The sequence below is a fragment of the Seriola aureovittata genome, chromosome 17 (assembly GCF_021018895.1).
Source record: "Seriola aureovittata isolate HTS-2021-v1 ecotype China chromosome 17, ASM2101889v1, whole genome shotgun sequence".
Taxonomy (NCBI): domain Eukaryota; kingdom Metazoa; phylum Chordata; class Actinopteri; order Carangiformes; family Carangidae; genus Seriola; species Seriola aureovittata.
Genome location: NC_079380.1, coordinates 8,816,540 through 8,836,938, shown reverse-complemented (window position 1 = coordinate 8,836,938; position 20,399 = coordinate 8,816,540). Strand labels below are relative to the sequence as shown.

Genomic DNA, 20,399 nt, shown 5'->3' with positions numbered 1-20,399 from the left:
TCCTAAATCCTATTGCGTTTGAATTCTGAAGCAAAGCAACCCCCCACCCCACCCCACCCAACACAAAAACAGAGCAAAACCTTTGTTTCCGATAAGAAAAACTTATAAAATCCTCCTCCTTTCATTTTCTGCTTTGGTCTCTTTTGTTATTGTGCTGTTCCTCTGCTTTTATTCAATCATTCAGTCCACTTATCCACAAGAGACAAACCTTTGACTCTCCATGGAGTTAAACTAACTCCACGAGGCATTAGCACTTGGCCAAATCGATACAGCTCCTTTATTTATCCAGGCCTTGACAGATAAGCATGTATTGAGCGTTTCACATAAGAGTGGCAGCCCCTTCAAGAAATGCCTCTCGGTGGTATATCTGTAGTCAGGCTACAATGAGGAAATCAATGTGCATAGCTCCTGATGCTTGGACTAGATGAGTATGAACGTGAGGTTGTACTTGGCTATTGTCAATGTGTTAATGCACCTGTAAACCTGTACAACTTGAGCTATTGTGTAGTTTTTTTTCGTCTTTACTTGATGAATGACACATAATAAACATCCTTAAAAAATATATGCATCCAGAATATGTATGTATATAGTTTCACAGGAATTAAAACCCCCAAATGAACGAGGTCAAGTTATATAATCATAAATCTGATGGACAAATAAGGATGTGGCTTTAAAAAAAGTCTTTAAAAATAGACAGTAATTTTAATGTAGACAGTTTAATGACACTTCACTTTTTTATAGCTGAATCACACTAAAACAAAAGGTCCCATAAACTGTAGTATATTGTATGGAAGAGGTCCTCTGGCTGCACTCTACCGTGTTGTTATGATACCATCTGGTGTGGTGTTGAGGGGGCAGCCAGTAGAACCAGCTACAATCATAGTTTAGAAAGGAAGAACAAAGAAGCTCTATTAAGCCCCAAAAATGTTACAGACAACTTACCTCTGTAGAAACGCCTTTCTTTGTTTTTGTAATTACGTGCATGTTCTTATCATCAGCCACGTTTCTTGTTTCATTTAACAAATAAATGAATAAATAAACCATATAAACCAATGACTAAACACATAAAGCTGTAGTAGCTTTACTGACATTTTTTTTTTACCTGTTAGTTGGATGGTTTAATGAGGTCCACAAACACTGTGCTACAGCTGCTCATTGCCAATAATCATTTGTTTTGTTCAAGGTGGACTACACTTGGATGGTTTCTAACACAGGAAAATAGGTTGAAATCGTTGGCATGCACTATCTTACAGAAACCTTGTATCACCGTGAGAGGCAGCCATCAAGGTTTTCCACATTGAGAAAATGTTTCATGAACCTTGGACTTTTCCAGACTGCACTGAAACTATTTCAAAAATACCACAATGAAACTGACTCACTGGTTTAATTGTAATTTCATATAGTTCAGTATGACAAATGTGACATTGTAGAGATTCAAGGTTTTTGCAGGACACTTGCAACATGGGGATTATATTTTTACGGCACAAACAACATGTGGAAAACATATAAATGCGCAGCTCAGTAATTTTCCAGCATAAATGGAGGATGTGAAATGTCAGTCACAGAGCTTGTAAATATATTCAACAGGGGATCTTAAACCAAAGTAAATTTGTAATGTACACAAAGACACATAATAACATTCATTAGAGCAATTAGGTAATCAGATAGTGAGCCAACAGTGATACAAAGAATAGGTAGCCTTCATAGTGAACTGTATCAGACCTGTGATCATAGGGGCTTTCCTTTAAACCAAAATATAACATTGCTGCTGCCTTCTCATTACTGGATGTTGTAATGCAAACACATATTATACACATTATTATTTCACTAGATCTTCCATGTGTAAATATGGTGTATTGTAGCTTATTTATAGTGATTTCAGTAAAACGATTTGCATTCACAAAACAAGTGATAAGTGACTATACAATATTGTTTGCATAAATAAAAAAAAGTCTCAGTTGTGTTCGGATATTTTGAATAACAGATTTCATATAATTGTGAAATAAACACTGAAACAGTTTATGATTATTGTGAAAGGACAGTTTGGTGCACCAGATATACATATTTTGTATATAGTATAGTGCATACAGTTGTAACAGCTACCCAAAGACAACAGTCTGCAAGATTTCTGCCCTTGTTATGTTTTTTCTTTTGTAGGAATTGGACTTGAGAAGACTTGAATACACCTTTATACTAGCAATTGCCACTTCCCACTCAGCTATGAGTGTAGCCTTGTCCTCCGCTGCTTGACATAATCAACCGCATGAGTAAGACTTGCAGGCAGGCGCGAGTATCCTTTTATATTGTTTGGCTGGGAAATCAGTGTGACACATGACCAGCTGCTCCTGAAAACCCTGGTTACTAAAACGTTTTTGCCAAGTGTGGCATGAATTCCAGTCTCCTGGTGTGTTGTTTTAGTGAGGTCTCAGTTATCAGCTGGGATAAAAGTACCAATTTTTTTTAAATTAAATTCACTGTGGTTCAACCAAAGCTTTTTAATAGTTAACCAACATAGCAGGTAAATACTGTAGTAGGTTCATCATCCAACAAATTGTCTGGATTTATTTAGAGGACTGTGTAGTAACAGACAAAAAAAAACAACTTTACTTTGCGTCCAACAATGGATTTAATAACTATTGCCGCTAGCATTTAGGCTACTCAGTCCAGAAACATTCATTAAATGTGAGATTTGGGATTAAAATCACTCAAATTACACACACTGATGCAAACTCTGAGCCACCATCTTCACACCGAAAATGACGTTCGTTGGGGCAATGATCGATGCCTAAGAATAAGACCAATCGGCGTTCTAATCCTGGGGCTTCATCTACAGTATATTCTAGGATAATCACACACATGCTGGTACTGATGAGAGGCACTATTACACCAATACAACACTGGTTCAACAATCTGCAGCTACTTCTGCTAGTTATCATAGAAATATGTATCAGTAGGATGTCTGTTGGCAGTGACTTGGTTTGAATGCAGTTTTCCTGTAAAATGAGACATCTAAAGTGACACTACATTCACAAAATTTAAATGGATCTTAAGTGATTTAAGTCAACAGGTAACGCTTTCACAGACTCAACCGTCTACATTTTAGAAATACTGACTGATATAAACTTAGCTTATGATTTGTCCCCAGAATGAATGTGCAGCATTTTGGAAATGAACCTGAATAACTTACTTTTGGACAATTTTATATCTCAAAGTCTTTTTCTTAAATCAAAACAGCTCTTACTTAAGTTAGTGATAGTCATGGCCGTCTAAATTGGGCATGATTTACTGGCTTTTAAAGACAACACAAATATAATCAATCTTTTGGAGGGCTCATATTGAGAGCAGGGTACAGCTTTCGGTGTGATTCAATTCTAGAGGACAATGAAGTTAAAAAAAGAAAATCCAAAAATTCCCTTTGATCTCCCAAAATTGTTAGTTATCCTCATATAACTGTGACTATAACTTCTTACTCATTAACAGTCACTAGTGTAACATACTTTTCATTTCAAATAAATAAAATAATGAGAATTTCGACTGGTTCAATTTATTCAGGTAATTTGCTCAAATTTATCAGCCTCAGACAGGCAAGCCAAAAACACTACACTTATTGGAGTAGTGCAATCATTTCTCCTCCTTGTCATGTAAGCAGTGCCAACCTTTTTCAAACAGCATCTATAAACTGTCCAATAAAGCATGTCACCAAAACCCAATTAACCTTAGACGACTCAACCTTGATTAAATACAGTAAATAAGAAAGATTTTCTCATTTAGACACCGTTGATTTAATAAAAGTTACATTAGATGCTCTAATTTGCAGGTCCTTTGATATGATATAGTGAATATTGACAGCTGTCCTGTATGTGTCACATGTCCCATCATTGATATATATGATTTATTTAGCTTTGTGTTTTGTTTTAGCACTTGGATTATATGAATATTGATGACAATATATTCACCACCGTGCCTTCCTGAGGCCACGGTGATTGATACCGTTTCATGTTCCAGCACACTTCACCTTCAGGTGGCATCTTAAATGCTGCCCATTACATGCACAACTGCACTTACAGGAGTCTGTGCTGCTTTCTTGGAGAGAAAACCCTCGGTCAGCATCTTAAATGCAGACTCCTTTTAAGCCCGGTGTTTAGACAATCCCTCATACTGTCACTTCTGTCTTGCTGTTGGTGACAAAGTACGGTTGTGGGAGCATGTAGCGAGTGGTGTGCAGCTCCTTCTCTACGATGCAGAGTTTCTTTGGGCCGTAGCTCTGTCGGGGTCCCGACGTCTCCTTGCTCTCCCAGGACCTTAGCACCCCCGGGCTGGCAGCAGAGCTGGAGCCGTAGCAGAGCGTCTGGGAGCTGTGACTCTTGGGGCTTTTGTACTTGTGTCCATTCTGCTTTGTAGACAGCTGTCTTGGTGGGCTGTAGGGATTACTCGGCTCTGGCTCCATATCCACAGCTTCCATGGGAAGGCTGCCCTTGGTTGTCATCTCGATCACTTGCCGACGGTTGCTGTAGAAGCTGTCGTTGGCTTTCTCTGCTAACAAATACACAAATAGACAACATGATGTTTTTTGTTTGTTTGGTTTTTTTTTTGTAACTTTCCCCTCATTAGTCATTTCTCAATGCTGAGTGCAGAGACAGGCAGCTAAGAACTGGCTAACAAAACAAAGAGAGAGGAAGAGTCAAGTAACTTAGCATAATTCTCAGGTATCATCATAGGAACTTAATTAAAATAGAAATGTACTGTGTACACCTACATTCCAGGTCCATAAAGTCACACAAATTTGCTGTTTAAACCACTTTTGGTTTTACCATTATATTCCCGTCATTTTCATTACAATAGTTAATTGGATTTAAGCAAAAAATTGCAAAACTAAAAAGTTGTGCACGAGATATAACTTGCCAAACCTGGTACATTAAATTAATATTAATATAATATATATATTATAATGCTTTAAATGGATAGGAAATGTCAATGGTAATTAAAGCCCATATTTACCCATGAATGAAATATAAATGTTAATGAAATTACAAATTCAATGAACTTACAGTAAAATACCAGTTATTCATTGTGAACTGATGGTGATTGTTTAATACATAATAATGCATTGTAGAGTGCTAACAGTGTTTACTACTTACTAATAAGCAGCTGCATAGACAGTAAATGTAAATAAATATTCAAATATTTTCACATTATGCCTCCCTGCCAGCCAATTAAGATATAGTAAATACAGTGTGTGTGTGTGTGTGTGTGTGTGTGTGTGTGTGTGTGTTTGTGTTTGTTTGTTCGTTCAGTTATTAATTAGACTCAGATTCCACTAAATCTTTGTTGATATTCCTATCCATCAAAATATTTTAGTACAACACTAGGGACTCAGTAAGGTTTCGACATGTGAGACGTGCCAGTAGACCACAGCAAAGTATATCTTGTCTTTTGACATTTTTCTTGCCATAATCATCTGCTGTAACTTGCTCCTTACAGCCATTGTGGTGTGATGCTATATCATTGAGACCATGTGCGAAAACAGCGTTCACTTCAGCACTAATTGAGCCTGAGTGCACACTTCAGCGTTAGCCTTCCTCACCTGACACTAACATTTCAGATGTTTTTAATGAAATGTCTCCCAGATAACCTGTGTCTGTGCTCTGGATGCCACTTCATGGTAGAGACAAGTGATGTGGTGATGAGCAGGAGCCACTCCGGTAAAACCCCTCCATCAGTGCAGGTGGATTAACACGTACAGTATATTAGGGCCGGAGAGGCTCACATGACTCACAGTGTACAGTATAGTTGCTTCCCATCGCCGCGCCCCAACTCATTTGTGTTTTGATCGTTCCTGATTGTCTCCTGTCCCCGGTCTCATTAGCTAAGATTTGCTCTATTTTTATTTTCCCTAATGATCAGTTTGTTTGACAGCACTTCAGTGGATTAGCAATGGAGAAGCTTCAGCTGCTCGAGTGAATCACAAAGAGAGCGAGCTGTTTTATGCGATTGGACCTACTAGACGCATGCTGATAGCTGTCATCCCTTCTCTGGCCAGGTCTGTCAAACACAGCTAGTTGATTCAAGTAGACTCTATAAAAAGACTTCTGTTTCAATAGCATCAAATACTGATCCACAAATACTTTCACTGCCCGCTTTGATGCTGCTCATTTCTCTTAGTTATTGGGATTATTTTTTATCTGCTCACATTCGGAGCATTAGGAGAACAGGCAGATGACTGTTGGTCAAAACAGAATTAACATTTTGCAGCAGGAATCTAATATGAAAAGTAGTGAGAAATCAATGACTTCATTACTTATGACTGAATTCTCTTCATTAATCAAGTCAACTTTGAATATTGCTAAGAAACTCGAATATATATATATATATATATATATATATATATATATATATACATATATCTTTGTGTTTGTGTAGATTTAAGTGGTAAATTACTGGATATGTATGAACCTGTTTATTTTTATTTGGTTAGTGTGATGGAGAATTCACTTTGCTGTCATCACCTTTTAAATATCAGTAGCATGCCAACTGATTTGTCCTGAGGTATTTTTATTTGCATACTTTGAAACTAAACATTTTTTTCAAGACATAACAATCTAAAAGACATTAAAAGAAATCACAGCACCAATCTTGCTCAGTTGTACTATTTTGGTATTTGCTGTTATTTCTTGTTTGAAATGCTGCTTGTCCGGGCACTGACTGGCTGCAGACTTTCCAAAATTAGCACATGAGAAGAACGACAAACTTGCCTCTATAAATAAACTTTCAGTTCCCCTCTCTGTTGGCATTGATGGACTATGGATTAACTGACAAGGATTTCTGTCAGCCAGACAGAAGAGATTCAAACCAGCTAGGTTTCTATTTAAAGAAAAAGACCATTTTCATTTCTATCAACCTGTGGTGATTATACAGGAACCTTTCTGTATCTGAAGCAGAAAGAAATAAAAGAGTGAACAACTGTCAGAGCCATATCATTTTTGCTTACTACAAAGAGAGGGGTGGCAGTTTACTAACAACAACAACAGCAGCTGGCAGAAAATTTTAATGACACATTTTTGTTTTCTGTTGAGACAAGCCATGTTTAACACTAAATTAACCACATTTCATCCTACTGGGATCCCAAAAAAAATATTTCATGAAGCACTGCAGATGAATTTTCTGCCTCATAAACCTTTAAACCTGTCCCCATGATTACAGATTGTATTGTTTCCACTTCACTCAATTAAACCTTGACCCTCTTTATTTGAGGCAGGGAAAACCCTGATTAATTATGCAAGTTTTATTCATAGAGGATGTAATGAGCTACCTAATCAGATCAAATGATAAATGCAAAGCGCTTTCTCATCATTACGGCTCACTGTGAACAGCTTCTTACCCACGGCCTTGAGCGTGGCGTACTTGTTGAGATCCTTGACAGGCTTCTGTTGTTCGTAAGGGCTGGTGATCTGTCCCACGGCCGGGTAAGGCTGAGTTATTAAAGTTGAAGTTTGAACCACGTTGTTCATCTGGTTGCTATCTAAAAGAGGGAAAACACAAGTAATTAATGCATAAATTCAGACACTGTTGTTAAGTGCAAGTATGTGAATGAGCAATTGACATTTTGGAGATCAAAAAAAGTTAACATTACCTGCAACACTTTGCAGCAACAAAATCCCTATTATTAGTAGCATATGTATTATAATGTTTTATTATAATATTGTCATTATTTTATTATCTATTTGCTATTTATTTTATGATTTATTTAAACTATCTTGGTTTCCTCTAAGCGACTATTGCACGATGTTAAATTCCCAGCATATAAACCTGCTTGATAGATGCATGTGAATATACAATAACAGTCCCTATAACTTGATGATGTCACTTTCCTTTAAGTAGGCTTTTTGTGGGGACCCAGCTGGAGAGTCATGACTGCTCTTTGTAAAACTGCGCTAATCCTACAGTAGACATCTGGTAAATTAAGGGGTGCACAGCAAATAGACTGGCCCCCTGCCTACTGGCATGACAGAGCAAACAGATGTTCAGAGTGTCTTCTCCACGTTTAGATCGGAGGAGATTAGTAGAACGTACCAATTCACAGGCAGCAGTTTGAAGGCTACTTCATGTGCTGTATATATATATATATATATATATATATACTGTATATATATACACACACAGACAGGTGTCAAACGAAAGGAATTGCCTTAGAAAAGGTCTTGGGCCACCACTTGCCACTAGAACAGCTTGAATGCTCCTTGAAGTCTCTGGAGGGTTGAACACCATTCTTTCAAAAGATATTCCTTCATCTGGTGTTTTGATGATGGAGGTGGAGAGCGCCGTCTAACGCGTTGACCCAAATTCTCCCATAGGTAGGTGTTCAACAGGGTTACGATCTAGTGGCTGTGAAGGCCGTTGCATATGGTTCACATCATTTTCATACGCATCAAACCATCCAGTGACCCCTCGTGCCCTTACTGTACTTGCGATGTTTCTCCGCTCAAGTTGTTCAATGTGTGTGTGTGTGTGTGTGTGTGTGTGTGTGTGTACAGCACTACTTCCTGCAGTATAGTATTGTCCCAATAATGCATCAGAGGGTGTAGTAACACAGTTTGTTCCAACTCTGTCTTTGTGCAGACAGAAGGTTTGTTGGTTTTTTGGGGCACCTGTAGGTTTGCAATAACTTTCAAGGCTTCATTTACATCCATTCCATTCATTTCCTAATCCCTGAAAAAGGCCCGTTTTCTATTAAACATTTTATTCAGTTTTTGGTGACCTAGACTTGTTTTGAGGACTTGACTTGACTGGACTTGAACTGCTGAGGTTTCAATAAAAACTGGGAGCTTGGGGGTGTTTTCCTGTCACAGAATCACACTGATTGTCATTTTCAATGCCATGAGGTTGTGAATTTCTTATCTTCCTTTTGAAGGACACGTGGTTCAGAGGAGGTGCCGGTGGTCAACCCACTGTCCTCAACTTCTCACCGCCGTTGTTAATGGTTAAAGTTTACAAACTTTCAAATGTGGGGAGTCCTCTAGTCCTTGTTCTAGAACGTGTCTGATAAAAACAGATCATTAATACAGAAAATGGGTTAATTAGGCTCTTATTCCCTACTGGTCAGCAAGAAATTTTATTACTGTGCTAATTAATTTGGAAAGTCTCAAATTATCAATGCTGCCTCATGAAATGATGCAGAGGACAGCTTCGACAGCTCTTTCACTTCACCATACCTCGACGCGTGGGTGTGGTGTAATGAGGAAGATCAGAGTTGGAGGTCACTTGAGGTTGCAAAAGATTGATGGTGCCACTGTGTTCTCCTTAAGATATGGATTTCTTTATAACAAGCTCCTGTGTTATCCAGTTTTGTTGAAAGCCTTATTAAAAAACTGTAGTCATTAAGAAATACAGCATAGCACTTTCACATGTACAGATAGCCTACCTTATTAATATCATTGATGAAGTGGTGTTCATAAAGTCTCATTAAATCCTTTTAACTCTCCAAAAGAAACTGGTTCATTAGGTTTTTTAATGTGAGCAGCAGGATAGATGCTGACCATGTCATATTAATATTTTTTACATGTTGTGTCATAGTTGTGATTGATGACATTTGGCTATGTTACAAACAAAAAGAATCAAATCCTCCAAGACCTGAAAGTTTAATTTCTGAATCAAATCTACTCTATCTGTGTTACCTTGGTTTCCTTCTGAGCTTGTTGACCTGTTTCAGTTTCATACCTTTCATTGCAAGTGGGCCACGCACACAGGCTCTCACTCAGTCTGATCTTGTTTTAGCTGAAAGTCAAATGAGATCTTCTGCTTCCCACTGAATTTATCTCCTTTTGAAAATACTTAACCACAGTCGGAAGTCTGAGGTACACATGTCTGTTAAAAACAAACAAGAAAAGACTTAGATCAAATTTAGTCCCGTGGAGTTTAGTATCAGATAAGCTCATTCAACCATGGAGAACTATTTTGATGTCTTCCTTAGCTGAGCCACCCACTCAACAGCTACTCTGTAATCTACACCACCTGAGCAGTCTAACCTGACTGTTGCGCTTATCTGATGCTCCAGTCAAGGTCGGAGTCAGGGTATCCCCTTAAAGGCAGAAGCCGACGGAAGTAAATATTTATCAATATACACAGAGGGCTTTGGCAAAACTGTTTTGTATCCCAGTATTTATCAAAAACATTAATTTTTCAAGCTGTCTGGATGTCTCCGGTATCTCAAATGTCCTCTAGAAATATGGACACTAAAGTCCAAGATGGGAATAGGTTTCACTGCAGCTAATAACTGGTGGCAGTGCTTTTCTGAACATCTGGTGCAACTTTGCTATTTTGAGGATGCCAAACTCAATTTAAGCTGGTGTGCTGATGTACACAGTTGTTTATCTCCCTCTTTAATGTTCGTCTGACTTTATGTTGACTGAGTTTCATTTGTGCTTGTACTGTTGTCAAAGTCACAGCTTTCATGTCAGCTGCTGGGAGAAAGTAGGCCACTTCTGAAGACTTGTAAGGTTAAAGACTCCATGGTTGTTGCGGGAAATAAGCGAGTTAACACTCCAGACACAGACACCTCCCTGGAACTCATAAAAGATTTAAGAGAGTATTTTGGGAGCTGTATGCCCTGAAATAAATGGTACAAGGAGAAGGGCGCTCTTATTTACAGGCAGCCTACTTTCAAGTCAGTGATGAAAATATTCTATTCTCTCCGAGTCAATATCTGGCCATTTGTTTGAGACTTCTGAAACACCTAACATCCAGAATTATGTCTACATCACTAATTTAGAGTTGAGCTAAGTTACACTTAAATGTAGGCTATGTGTAAGTTATTTGATCATCGGTAAGAAGAGAAGAAGACTTTGTAATAATAAATAGCGTTTTTCATAACTGTCAATATAAAAACCAGATCAAAGTATAATTCAAATAAACATACAAACAAAAAATATATCATGAGAAATGAAATAAAATGGGGATATGACTCTGCAAGTCTGATCTCCTCTGACAGGTTGTTAGACTAGTCCAGGTGCCCAGACAGTACAGGCCCAGTCTCCTTTGGTTTTCAGCCTGGACCTTGGAATATCCAGCAACGCACTACCCGAGGATCTCAGACTGCGTCCTGGCTCATAGGGGGATAAAAGCTCAGAAATATAGGGAGAGGCCAGCCCAAGCCTGGACTTAGAAGTAAGTAAGAGAACTTTAAAATCAATCCTGAAATAAACAGACAGCCAATGCAAGGATGCAAAAAAAACAGGGGTGATGTGAACACATTTTTTGGACTGAGTTAGGAGCTGACCTGCAGCATTTTGAACTAACTGTAGGCGGTGAATTGATTTCTGACTGAGACAGGTATATAGGGAGTTGCAGCAGTCGAGGCGGGAGGAAATAAAAGCGTGGATGGGTTTCTCCAGATCTGTGGCTGAAATGAAAGACTTAACCTTGGCTATATTTCTCAAATGATAAAAACATGACTGAGCAACTTTCTTTAGCTGGGGTTCGAAATGCAAGTCATGATGAAAAATGACGCCAAGATTTTTAGCTGAGGACTTAACATAATTATTATTGAGTTCTTTTTCTTTTATCAGCAAGACGACAGAGTTTAGAGTAAGTTAAATGGAGTTATTCATGCTGTTTTAAATAATGTAGTTTTAACAAAAACAAGTATGCATGTATGTGTGTCAGTTATGTTTACATTGGACCAACCAAAACATAACTCAGCCTGGGAGGGGCGAGAAGAAGAAAGAAGCAGAAGAAGCAAGAAGAAACTGAAATATATCTGATAGAGAACAGTGAAGAGTACTTTTAAAAGTTAGGAAAACTAATGCTTTGTTTCTGTAGAATCAACAACTTCATACAGCATCTCATTATTCTCGGTTAATTCTTGTAAAGACCGAAGAAATTTCCTGACCAGTGGCAGATACTTATTATCCCAAAGGGCATTGAACATATTAGGCCAAAGTATGTTAAGTATCTAAGATACAAATTCAGCTGTATTGATGCCAGTGGCCTGATAAAAATCTGATACTAGTAATAATAAGACAGTAAGAAGAAAGAAATCTAATGTGGTGCAAAGCTACATTTATCACATCACTGTTTGAAAGTCAAAGTAAAAATACATATTTAACCAACTTCTGTCACATTAATACATTACATCAAAATGTCTCAGTATCTGTATCCATCACTTGGCCTTCCCTTCAGAGCAGTTCAGATTAGATCAGCTTGACTGATATAACCCTGACTCATAACACCCTGAATCCTAATACCTCAAACTTTGGTTTCTAGTTGATTATAGTTTCAGAACCTTTGTGACGTAGCCTACGTTGCTTTGGAACAAATCTATCTAAATTACTTTTCATTTTTGGCAGTGAGGATGGTATAAAAAGCTATTTTAAAAGTTCATCAGTTGAATTTAAGAGTAAAGACAGGAGATGCACTATTCAAAATGTAGAGAAAGAGAGAAATTGCAGTTCAGAACCATTAAGGGTCCATATTGTATAAAGGTAGATTTCCATCTTTTCTTATTATAAAGCAGGTCTAGGTTCTATATTAATAATGTGAAAGCATGAAAGCGCTCAGTCCACAGAGAAATGCACACAGCCTGTATTCAGAAAAACTGTGTCTTAACGAGCCGTCAGGACTTCTGTAACTTTGTGATGTCACAACAAAGCAGTCCAAGCCCACCTCGACCCACCATCAAACTTTGCAGGATTTGGTTTCTCTGAGTGTTCACCTGAAATCTGCTATATTGTTATTCGATCACTGAGGAAACTCACATTTTTTACATTCCTTCAAGATTATAGTGACATGTTGACCATTGGCTAATGGCCCCACTGTATCCGTGTTGTCAGTTGTTAATATGGTGAACATTTAAGATCAACAAACTGTCCCATAGCCACGTTCTCATTTCACAAACTAATACGAGAAAACAACTCATGTGTGTCCATCCAAAGATTTTTAAGCTCTGTATTGCGAGTTTGTAATCACCTCCTTAACGGTTTGAGGCTTCAGTATACAGTTCAAAGTGCAGTACATGGCAGATGGAAAATAGAACCGTAGGTAGACTCTACACTTGGTAGCGATTTCTCAGCTGCTGTCAGAGGTAATGCAGCTGAAATACATTTCTATCTGGCAGAGAGGAAATGGACTGTCATGCACCAGTGGAGTGTTGGCAGTGAGCGGAGACTTTGTTCTCTCTGGCTGACTGCCTGGAGTAAAAAGAGGCCACACTCACAATTGCCCCATGTACGCACATGGCCAGCAGGACATGAACATGATAGTGCTGGTAGCCAAAGAAACCCAGCTCACAAAATCTGTATTACTGGTGTCTTGACGAGAATGAGAGCTCATAGCCCGGTCTAACAGATTTTTGTTATCTTTGACAGGCAACAGATGAGGAACAGGGGCTCCCTCTGGAGCGTTTCAATCACTGCTTTGCACCAGTATCTGTAATATACAGTGACTATTATAGCTGTGGCATAGTCACACATGCCACTAGAAAGCACAGCTGGAGAGAACAAGTGCAGGACGGATTCATGCGGCAAAAAAACAAAATTACCTCACCTCTTGCACCCTTGCAAGGATCGCTGTCAAGAAAACAACGGCCATCCATGTGCTGTTGCCAGCTCAGTTACACAGAATAATTCCCTTACCTCCCTGTAAGATACAGGAGCCAGCACACTGTGCCCTGGATCTCCATGTCCAAGGTCACAAAATTAAAAAGAAAGCTAAACTAAACCCATCATCTGGGACACATTCGTCATACAGAAGTAATCTTCTGACGGGCGACTCTTACCCCTGTAATACACCTAAGAATCTACACTATATGGTTGAGGTGAATCCATGTGCCTTTGTTAAATAGTCAAATACGTGTATTTTAATCAGGAGATTTCTTGCAGTAAATGTTTTTTCGAATTTGTTCTAAGTAGTTAATGTAGTATGCTGTGAATTTATAATTGCAAGGATGCAAAGATTGTCTTTACATTGCTGTTGACTGAAGAAGAAGCTTCCAGTCGTTTGTGGTAATTTTCCAGATTATTACGGGGGCTCGAATTGAAACTTGATAAACAGTTATCCCCAGGTGTAGTGTTATTTTCTGACTCACCGGAGGAAGCAGGTGATGTGAGAGAACTTGCACATTTTCAAGTCAGATCAATTTTTACTTTCAAAAGTGGCATAACCTTTAAATAGGTGTAGTGACTGCACTTGTTGTACAATATTGTGTTACCTCACATGATTGGTCATTTTCTTTCATTTACTCCGGGGAATAGCAGCATGGAAAATGGGATTTTAAATGAGAACACAAGTTTCTCACTGTGTCCACACACAGTTTGTGTAATGCAAGTGTGCTCACCACACACAACATGTTTAGCACAGATACTGTTTTCTGAAAGCTCTATACAAGCACTGCAACTGTATTGATCTTCACACCATACAGGCAGATTTTCCTCATGTGCAGTTAGCAAGTAAATTCATCAGTGCATTGTCTTCTTGAATTATCTTGTAGTGTGTCATACTAAAATTGATGAAGAAGTATAATACTGTACACCGCACTAGAGGAAGCTGTATATTTTTCCTCACATTCAGTCCTACCTGTCAATGTGTTGGCTGGTTTTTAATGAACTGATAATTATTCTGTGAGGACGCAAGGTAAGAAAGGGAGCGCTCTGATTTTAGAATGATTAATTATTATCATGTCAGTGCTGACACTTCACCTCAGCTGGTTTTTAGCAAAAAAAAAAAAAAAAAAAGGATAGATATCTAGCTTTTAAAATAGAATACGTTTCCTACCTATGAAAGAATACCTTTCCATTTTTGAGGTTACTTTTGTTTTTAGATTAATTGAATTTCTCACTCCAGAAACATTTATAGTAATTACTATGGAAATGCAAATACAAATTTTCAAGGTGACATGAAGCACAATGGCCTTGTGGCATGTGGCCATGTTGAAGCCCAGATTGAGCAACAAGTTAAACAGCACGTAGAAAACTGTCAACGCAGGTTTCCTGAGATGTCTGACTCCATAACATTTCTATGACCAAGTGAAACAATTTATTTTGCCTGTATTGTTACTACAGTATTTTGCTCATCAAGACTTATTGTTTGGGGGCATTTTAGGGTTTTAGGTGATTGGTGCTTGTAACTTTCACTTATTTTTGCATTTAAACCTTGTGGATGATGTTTGACTCAGCAGCTTAGGTTGGAGAATAATTCATCTGTAACTTTCTTTGTCGTCTTTTAGGATTCATTACCGACATGGACCACCTATTTAACATGCTTAAACATCTGTAGTAACCAAAACCTGGCTATGAGATAATGTGAGATAAGGTAATCATCTGCTGCGTGTGCCAAGAACAGGCTGGTATTCATTCCAACCACAGATTACACCAGGTGTTTTCACTTATTATCAAACCGTCCAAACTAATCAGTGAAATCACCTGCTGCACTCTGCGCCTGTAATGAGAACAAACTTCTGGCCGTCCGTTGCACAACATAATCCCCGATATTTGTCTGCATCTGCCTCTCATGAAACATCTTGAGAAGAATCTGCATGAAGGACGATTGTCACTTATTTATTTCTCTTTGCTTCATTCTGTGATTCGTTTTATACTGTAACTGCAGCACTAACACATGACCTGGCTAAATTAATTATTTTATTCACTCCTTCTAACCTTTACTGTAGGGGATGTGAGGTGTAATTATTTCACTAAATACATCATGACATTGTACTTAATCAGTATCAGGAGACTTTTTTTTTGCCATTTAAGTTTTTATTTAATATTTGGATTAGTCATGAGAAAAAAAAAAACCTTCTAACCTCAGTTAAGCCAAATATATATATTTTTTTTTATAAATGAAGAGTATAATCACAAAAATGCTGCTTGACCGTTTAAACCTTTTTTTAAATGTGAAATGCGAGAGAGAGGCAGAGAGATCTTAATTGACTGTAGCTGTCAAGCCAGTAAGCAGGTTAGCTTTAATGAGAACTCTGCTCTGTCTGTGTGTGTCCGTGTGGGTGTGTGTAGGCGTCGGTGCTGATGACTGAGAGAACGAGGGTGCGATATAATGTGTATAAGTAGTGGCTAAGAGAGAAAGCTTGTTAGCTAGGTTGCCGGTGGTAATTAGTGTGTATGTTAAGTGATTGCTGAGGGCATGACTAATTGCTTCACCAGCCCGCAGGATTTTGGATGGATCTTTTTTTCCTTCCACCACTTCCGGTTCCAGAGCTATTTCAGAATAGGCAAGCAGATATGTAGGGATAATATTAGGTTTATATTTCTTTAAAAAAAAAAAAAAAAAGCTGCTACAGCGAATAGATATACAAGTGTAGACGAGGTGTTTAAACAAACCGCTCAGTCATGCGAATGTGTGTGTGTGTGTAGGTGTGTGGTTTGCTGTGTGCTGCTGACGTCACAGTACTTACGGAGACTGTTAACTGTGACTCTGGTTTGTATGTTCTCATAGTGCTGGCCAAGTCCAATGTCGTCCGTATGCTCTGTCGCTGGGTGGCGGATCACGTGTGCGAGAGCCCTGGAAAGACGAAGAAAAATCTCAGAGAGGGTCATTTTCAGTAAATGACAACTATGGATTCTGTGCAGGCCAGCAGTGAACGCCAGTCTTTAGACCAAGTTCTTCTAAATGACAAATTATATTGTAAAGATGAGCATTTTTTTATCGGCCTATTCCACCAAACTAAATCTGCTTGGTTGAGGTTAAGGAGAGCATTTATGGTAAACAGAGAACAAGTTTGACTGTTGGTAGCACACAACGTGGTGTCTCTGGCGTCAGAGTCGCTTGACAATCAGTCATAACCCTGATGACATCACCATGACGTCATTGGGGTTATTTTTCTCAAACTTGACAAAGCTCCCCTCAGACCCACAGAAGAAACAGCTGTCTTCACAAGCATGAGCTGCCGATAAACCCTGTCCGAACTACTTGTCTGATGTTGTCGAATTGCTTCGGAAACACCACACACACGCACACACACACACACACACACACACACACACACACACACACACACACACACACACAAACCCATTTTACAACATTCATACCCACTTCATGTTGTGATTACCCAGCCAGGGTTTGAACTTCTCTCTCTAGCTCTTGACACAACCATTTTCTTGTGAACAACCAAGTCAGATCAGCTTTTCACACCACCATCCTGTGTGGCCGTTCAGAACAAGTGTTTGATTCACAACATGGCCTGACAACACGTTGTCTGAGCCAGTTGTGATCGAGCGTAGCCCGATCCTTAGTAACACTCCTCATTAATGCTGCTCCAAAGTTTCAAGTCAGGCAGATCTGCCTACATTTAGCATCAGTGTCGGGTGTGGCGGGGCTGATCAAACGTGTGCCTCATCACACCTGTGACTACACTCACCCAGCAGTTATGTCTGAGTGTATCGACCAAAACCCTGAGTACACATTTACCACACTGTGGGAAGGCGAGGTCATCAAAAACAAGACTTTCAACTGGTGTTAAGATATTCTTTCAAATCACAGAAACCACCGTGGTTTTTCTGAAATCAGTCTCTCTCAAACTTGTCGCCTGGTGCGTCAATATACAGAAAACTATCCGCAGTTAAAAAATGTTCACCATTGTCAAGCAGTGATCGAACGGCCACAGTTTTCCTTTCATTTTTAGGGTACATACAATAATATATATCAGGATCATATTAGTTGATTATGAGGTATTTGTGGTGTACACACGTCTATTTCATCATCATGGTGTGAGTTCAGCACCTCCCAGGTATTTTGTACTTACTTTATCACAGGTGTCCGCTCAGACTCGAGTAACATTGCCTGTATTAAAAATCCTATGCTCCTTCAGAATCCAACTAATCCAAATGGCACTGTACAACAGTACAACCTGTACTGGCCTGCACAGAGACAACACAGTGTCTCCTCAGTGCGGACATTTTTCACTCTCCTGAGTGGGCCGCAAGAGCTTAATAAGCCTCTTGGTGTGTATGTGTGAAGTGTGTTTGAGAATGATGGAGAGTATGCTTGTGTGTCTGTGTGTGTGTGTTTGACATACACCACCAACCAGCCTTCAGCTTGATTGGTGTACATATGACAAAAGTAAGCTGTACATGTACATTTGCAGATAGTTAATAATTTGGATAAAAAAAAATAAAAATACAGAAGTGACCCTGTGCTTTGTTTTAATTGTAACATGCTGAAAATAATTTGACATACGCTTTTTTTTTTATTTAAGACATTTTTTGTGATAACCTTGTTGACCATCTATTGGGTTAAATTTAACACAAAAAGAAGTTTTACCTTGAGCAGGGACACTTAACATTTGTAGCACATTTCACAACATCACTGACAATTGTCAGTTTCAAAGTAAAGCTGCAAGTCAAGGACAATGCAATGAACATCAGAAATACACTTTTTTCAGTGACTTTGACTAAAATGTGCCTGTGATTTACTGTTGCACAGACAGGATACATAACTGAGCAGGCCGAGTTTCATTGAACACGTCTCTAAGAGGAAACTGATGGTTAAACTCCATGGTCCAACTGAATCCCTTCTCCCCTATTCAAAACCCCATAGAGGAGATCACTTTTGAAAATGTAGTAAAGTGCAGCTGAACTTTGTTTTATAGGTTTACACAGTTTTATTTACAACATAACTTGTTGCTTTGTGACTTGGTGCTGATGAAATTATTACAGTATCTTCTTCCACAGATAAATCTTCTCCGTCACACTCTAAAGTAATTGTCAATGAAAAACCAATTTGAACCTACCTCGACATGTTCTCTCTGTGCGGCCGGTGCGTCTTTTCCAAACCGAGCTTGGTGAAAATTCCTATCAGTGCCATTATGGCCACGACCCCGCATATGACATACACAATGAGGTTCGTTTTATCCTTCGCGGTGTCCAGCGCCACGTCCACTTTCGGCGGGGGTTTGCCTGTCATCATCCACGGCGGGGTGTCGTAGTTCTTACAGGTGGTCTGGTCCAGCCTGGAGCTTTTAAACGCGCAGCAGAACCGGAAGCCACAGGTGCCGCAGCAGTACAGGTAGCTGCCCGTCCTGCACACGAACGGCGGGTCCCACTGGCCCATCACGTCGTAGTAGCCTCGGCACTTGTCCTCCATGTGCGGGTTCTCCGTGACTCTGCTCTCCCCTTCCTTTGAGTCGTTGAACCCGGTTACTATTATGAAGTCGTCGACGGTCTGACCCGGCTCGCCCTCCGCGTCGCACACCATAACTTTCACCAGAAAGTAACCGAGCAGCAGCTCAGTGCCCCGCATCGTTGCTCACTTTTTACCCCGCTCTTGACGCCCTGACACGCTCTCATAAGCCCGGCAGCATCTTCCGAAGAGACGAGACACAGCCATGCGTAAAGGTAATGAGGCTGATTCCAACTTCCATGCGTAAAAGCACAGATCAGCCCCGTACTTTTCTTTCCTTGGACAAAAAAAAAAAAAAAAAAATATTACAATTATTGTGCAGTGGCAGTTCAGACACTTTCCAAAGGGCAAACTACTGTAAATAGTTGGAGAGTGGTAGCATCTCTGAAGCGGTGCCCTTAGCTGTGCTGAAGGGTGTCACAGACACCTCTGAGGCTGCTTCCCTCCACAGAGCCAGTCACAGACAGAGACAGAGAGAGAGTAGGAGAAAGACAACACAAAGTAAGGGACCCCGATGAGTGAGTGAATCAGGGGAGAGAGAGAGAGAGAGCCAATGAGAGAGAAAGCGAGAGAGAGCTTGGTGCAATAGCTCTAATTACAACCCTCACAGCCATTTATTATTGTGTTGAGTCTTAAAATCGGCTGTAAAGATCCAAATCACCTCCCCAGAATTCAAAAGGCAGGATTGTAACCTATAGTCACCTGACAGAACCGGCGCTAACAATAGAAACTGCTAGTCCCAAGTTATTAATGATACTTTTAAACATTTGTTTAAATTAGCAGTGTCTTCACATGAGAATAAAATATGAACAAACACAAAGTGCATGTTTTTAAGTAAAACTCAGCTCTGTGATTTATGCTGCACAGTTACTGATTGAGTTTTGGGTTTTAGCTGTGGATTTCACTTTTTGCACTAATGAGTAAGAAGCCATTAATCTGCCCTGTTACATCTTGTAGTGGATGTTTTGTGTTTTGAGGAAATTCTCAAAATCTCAAAAGCTTTTGGTTTCTAGATGTCCATCCTTCTTGAAGATTCTCAAGAATTTCAATTAAAAATGGCTCACTGAGCAACACAACAACAAAGATATCAGGAATTAGGAAGGATAACAATTCTGATGTTTTGAAATACCATCGTATCAAACAAACAAACAAATGTTGGTTCCTGCAAAATAAGGAACAAATAAATCTCGCAAGTTTTCACTTCATACAAGTCAATACAATGTCAATATGTAAAGCAGTTTTCATTAGAGCTGTAACCCTGCTGGCCTCTGTTATTA

General features: G+C 39.2%; 2 protein-coding genes across 3 annotated transcripts in view; one reads left to right on the top strand and one right to left on the bottom strand.

The window, feature by feature from the left end:
- The window catches only part of LOC130184718 (transcription factor Sp8-like), a 59,382-nt gene that overhangs the window by 15,953 nt on the left and 23,030 nt on the right, over positions 1–20,399 (top strand). The gene's annotated exons all lie outside the window — the stretch shown is intronic.
- shisa9b (shisa family member 9b) lies at positions 698–19,845 on the bottom strand. 2 transcript variants are annotated; one of them, XM_056402313.1, is made up of 4 exons: positions 18,734–19,845; positions 16,397–16,503; positions 7,379–7,519; positions 698–4,533 (listed from the first exon to the last, which is right to left on the bottom strand). In XM_056402313.1, the coding sequence occupies exons 1-4, from the start codon at positions 19,240–19,242 to the stop codon at positions 4,154–4,156; spliced, it is 1,137 nt and encodes a 378-aa protein (XP_056258288.1). In that variant the 5' UTR covers positions 19,243–19,845; the 3' UTR covers positions 698–4,153. The 2 variants fall into 2 exon arrangements, with proteins under 2 accessions (XP_056258288.1, XP_056258287.1); XM_056402312.1 differs by having other exon boundaries at positions 698–4,536; positions 18,734–19,842.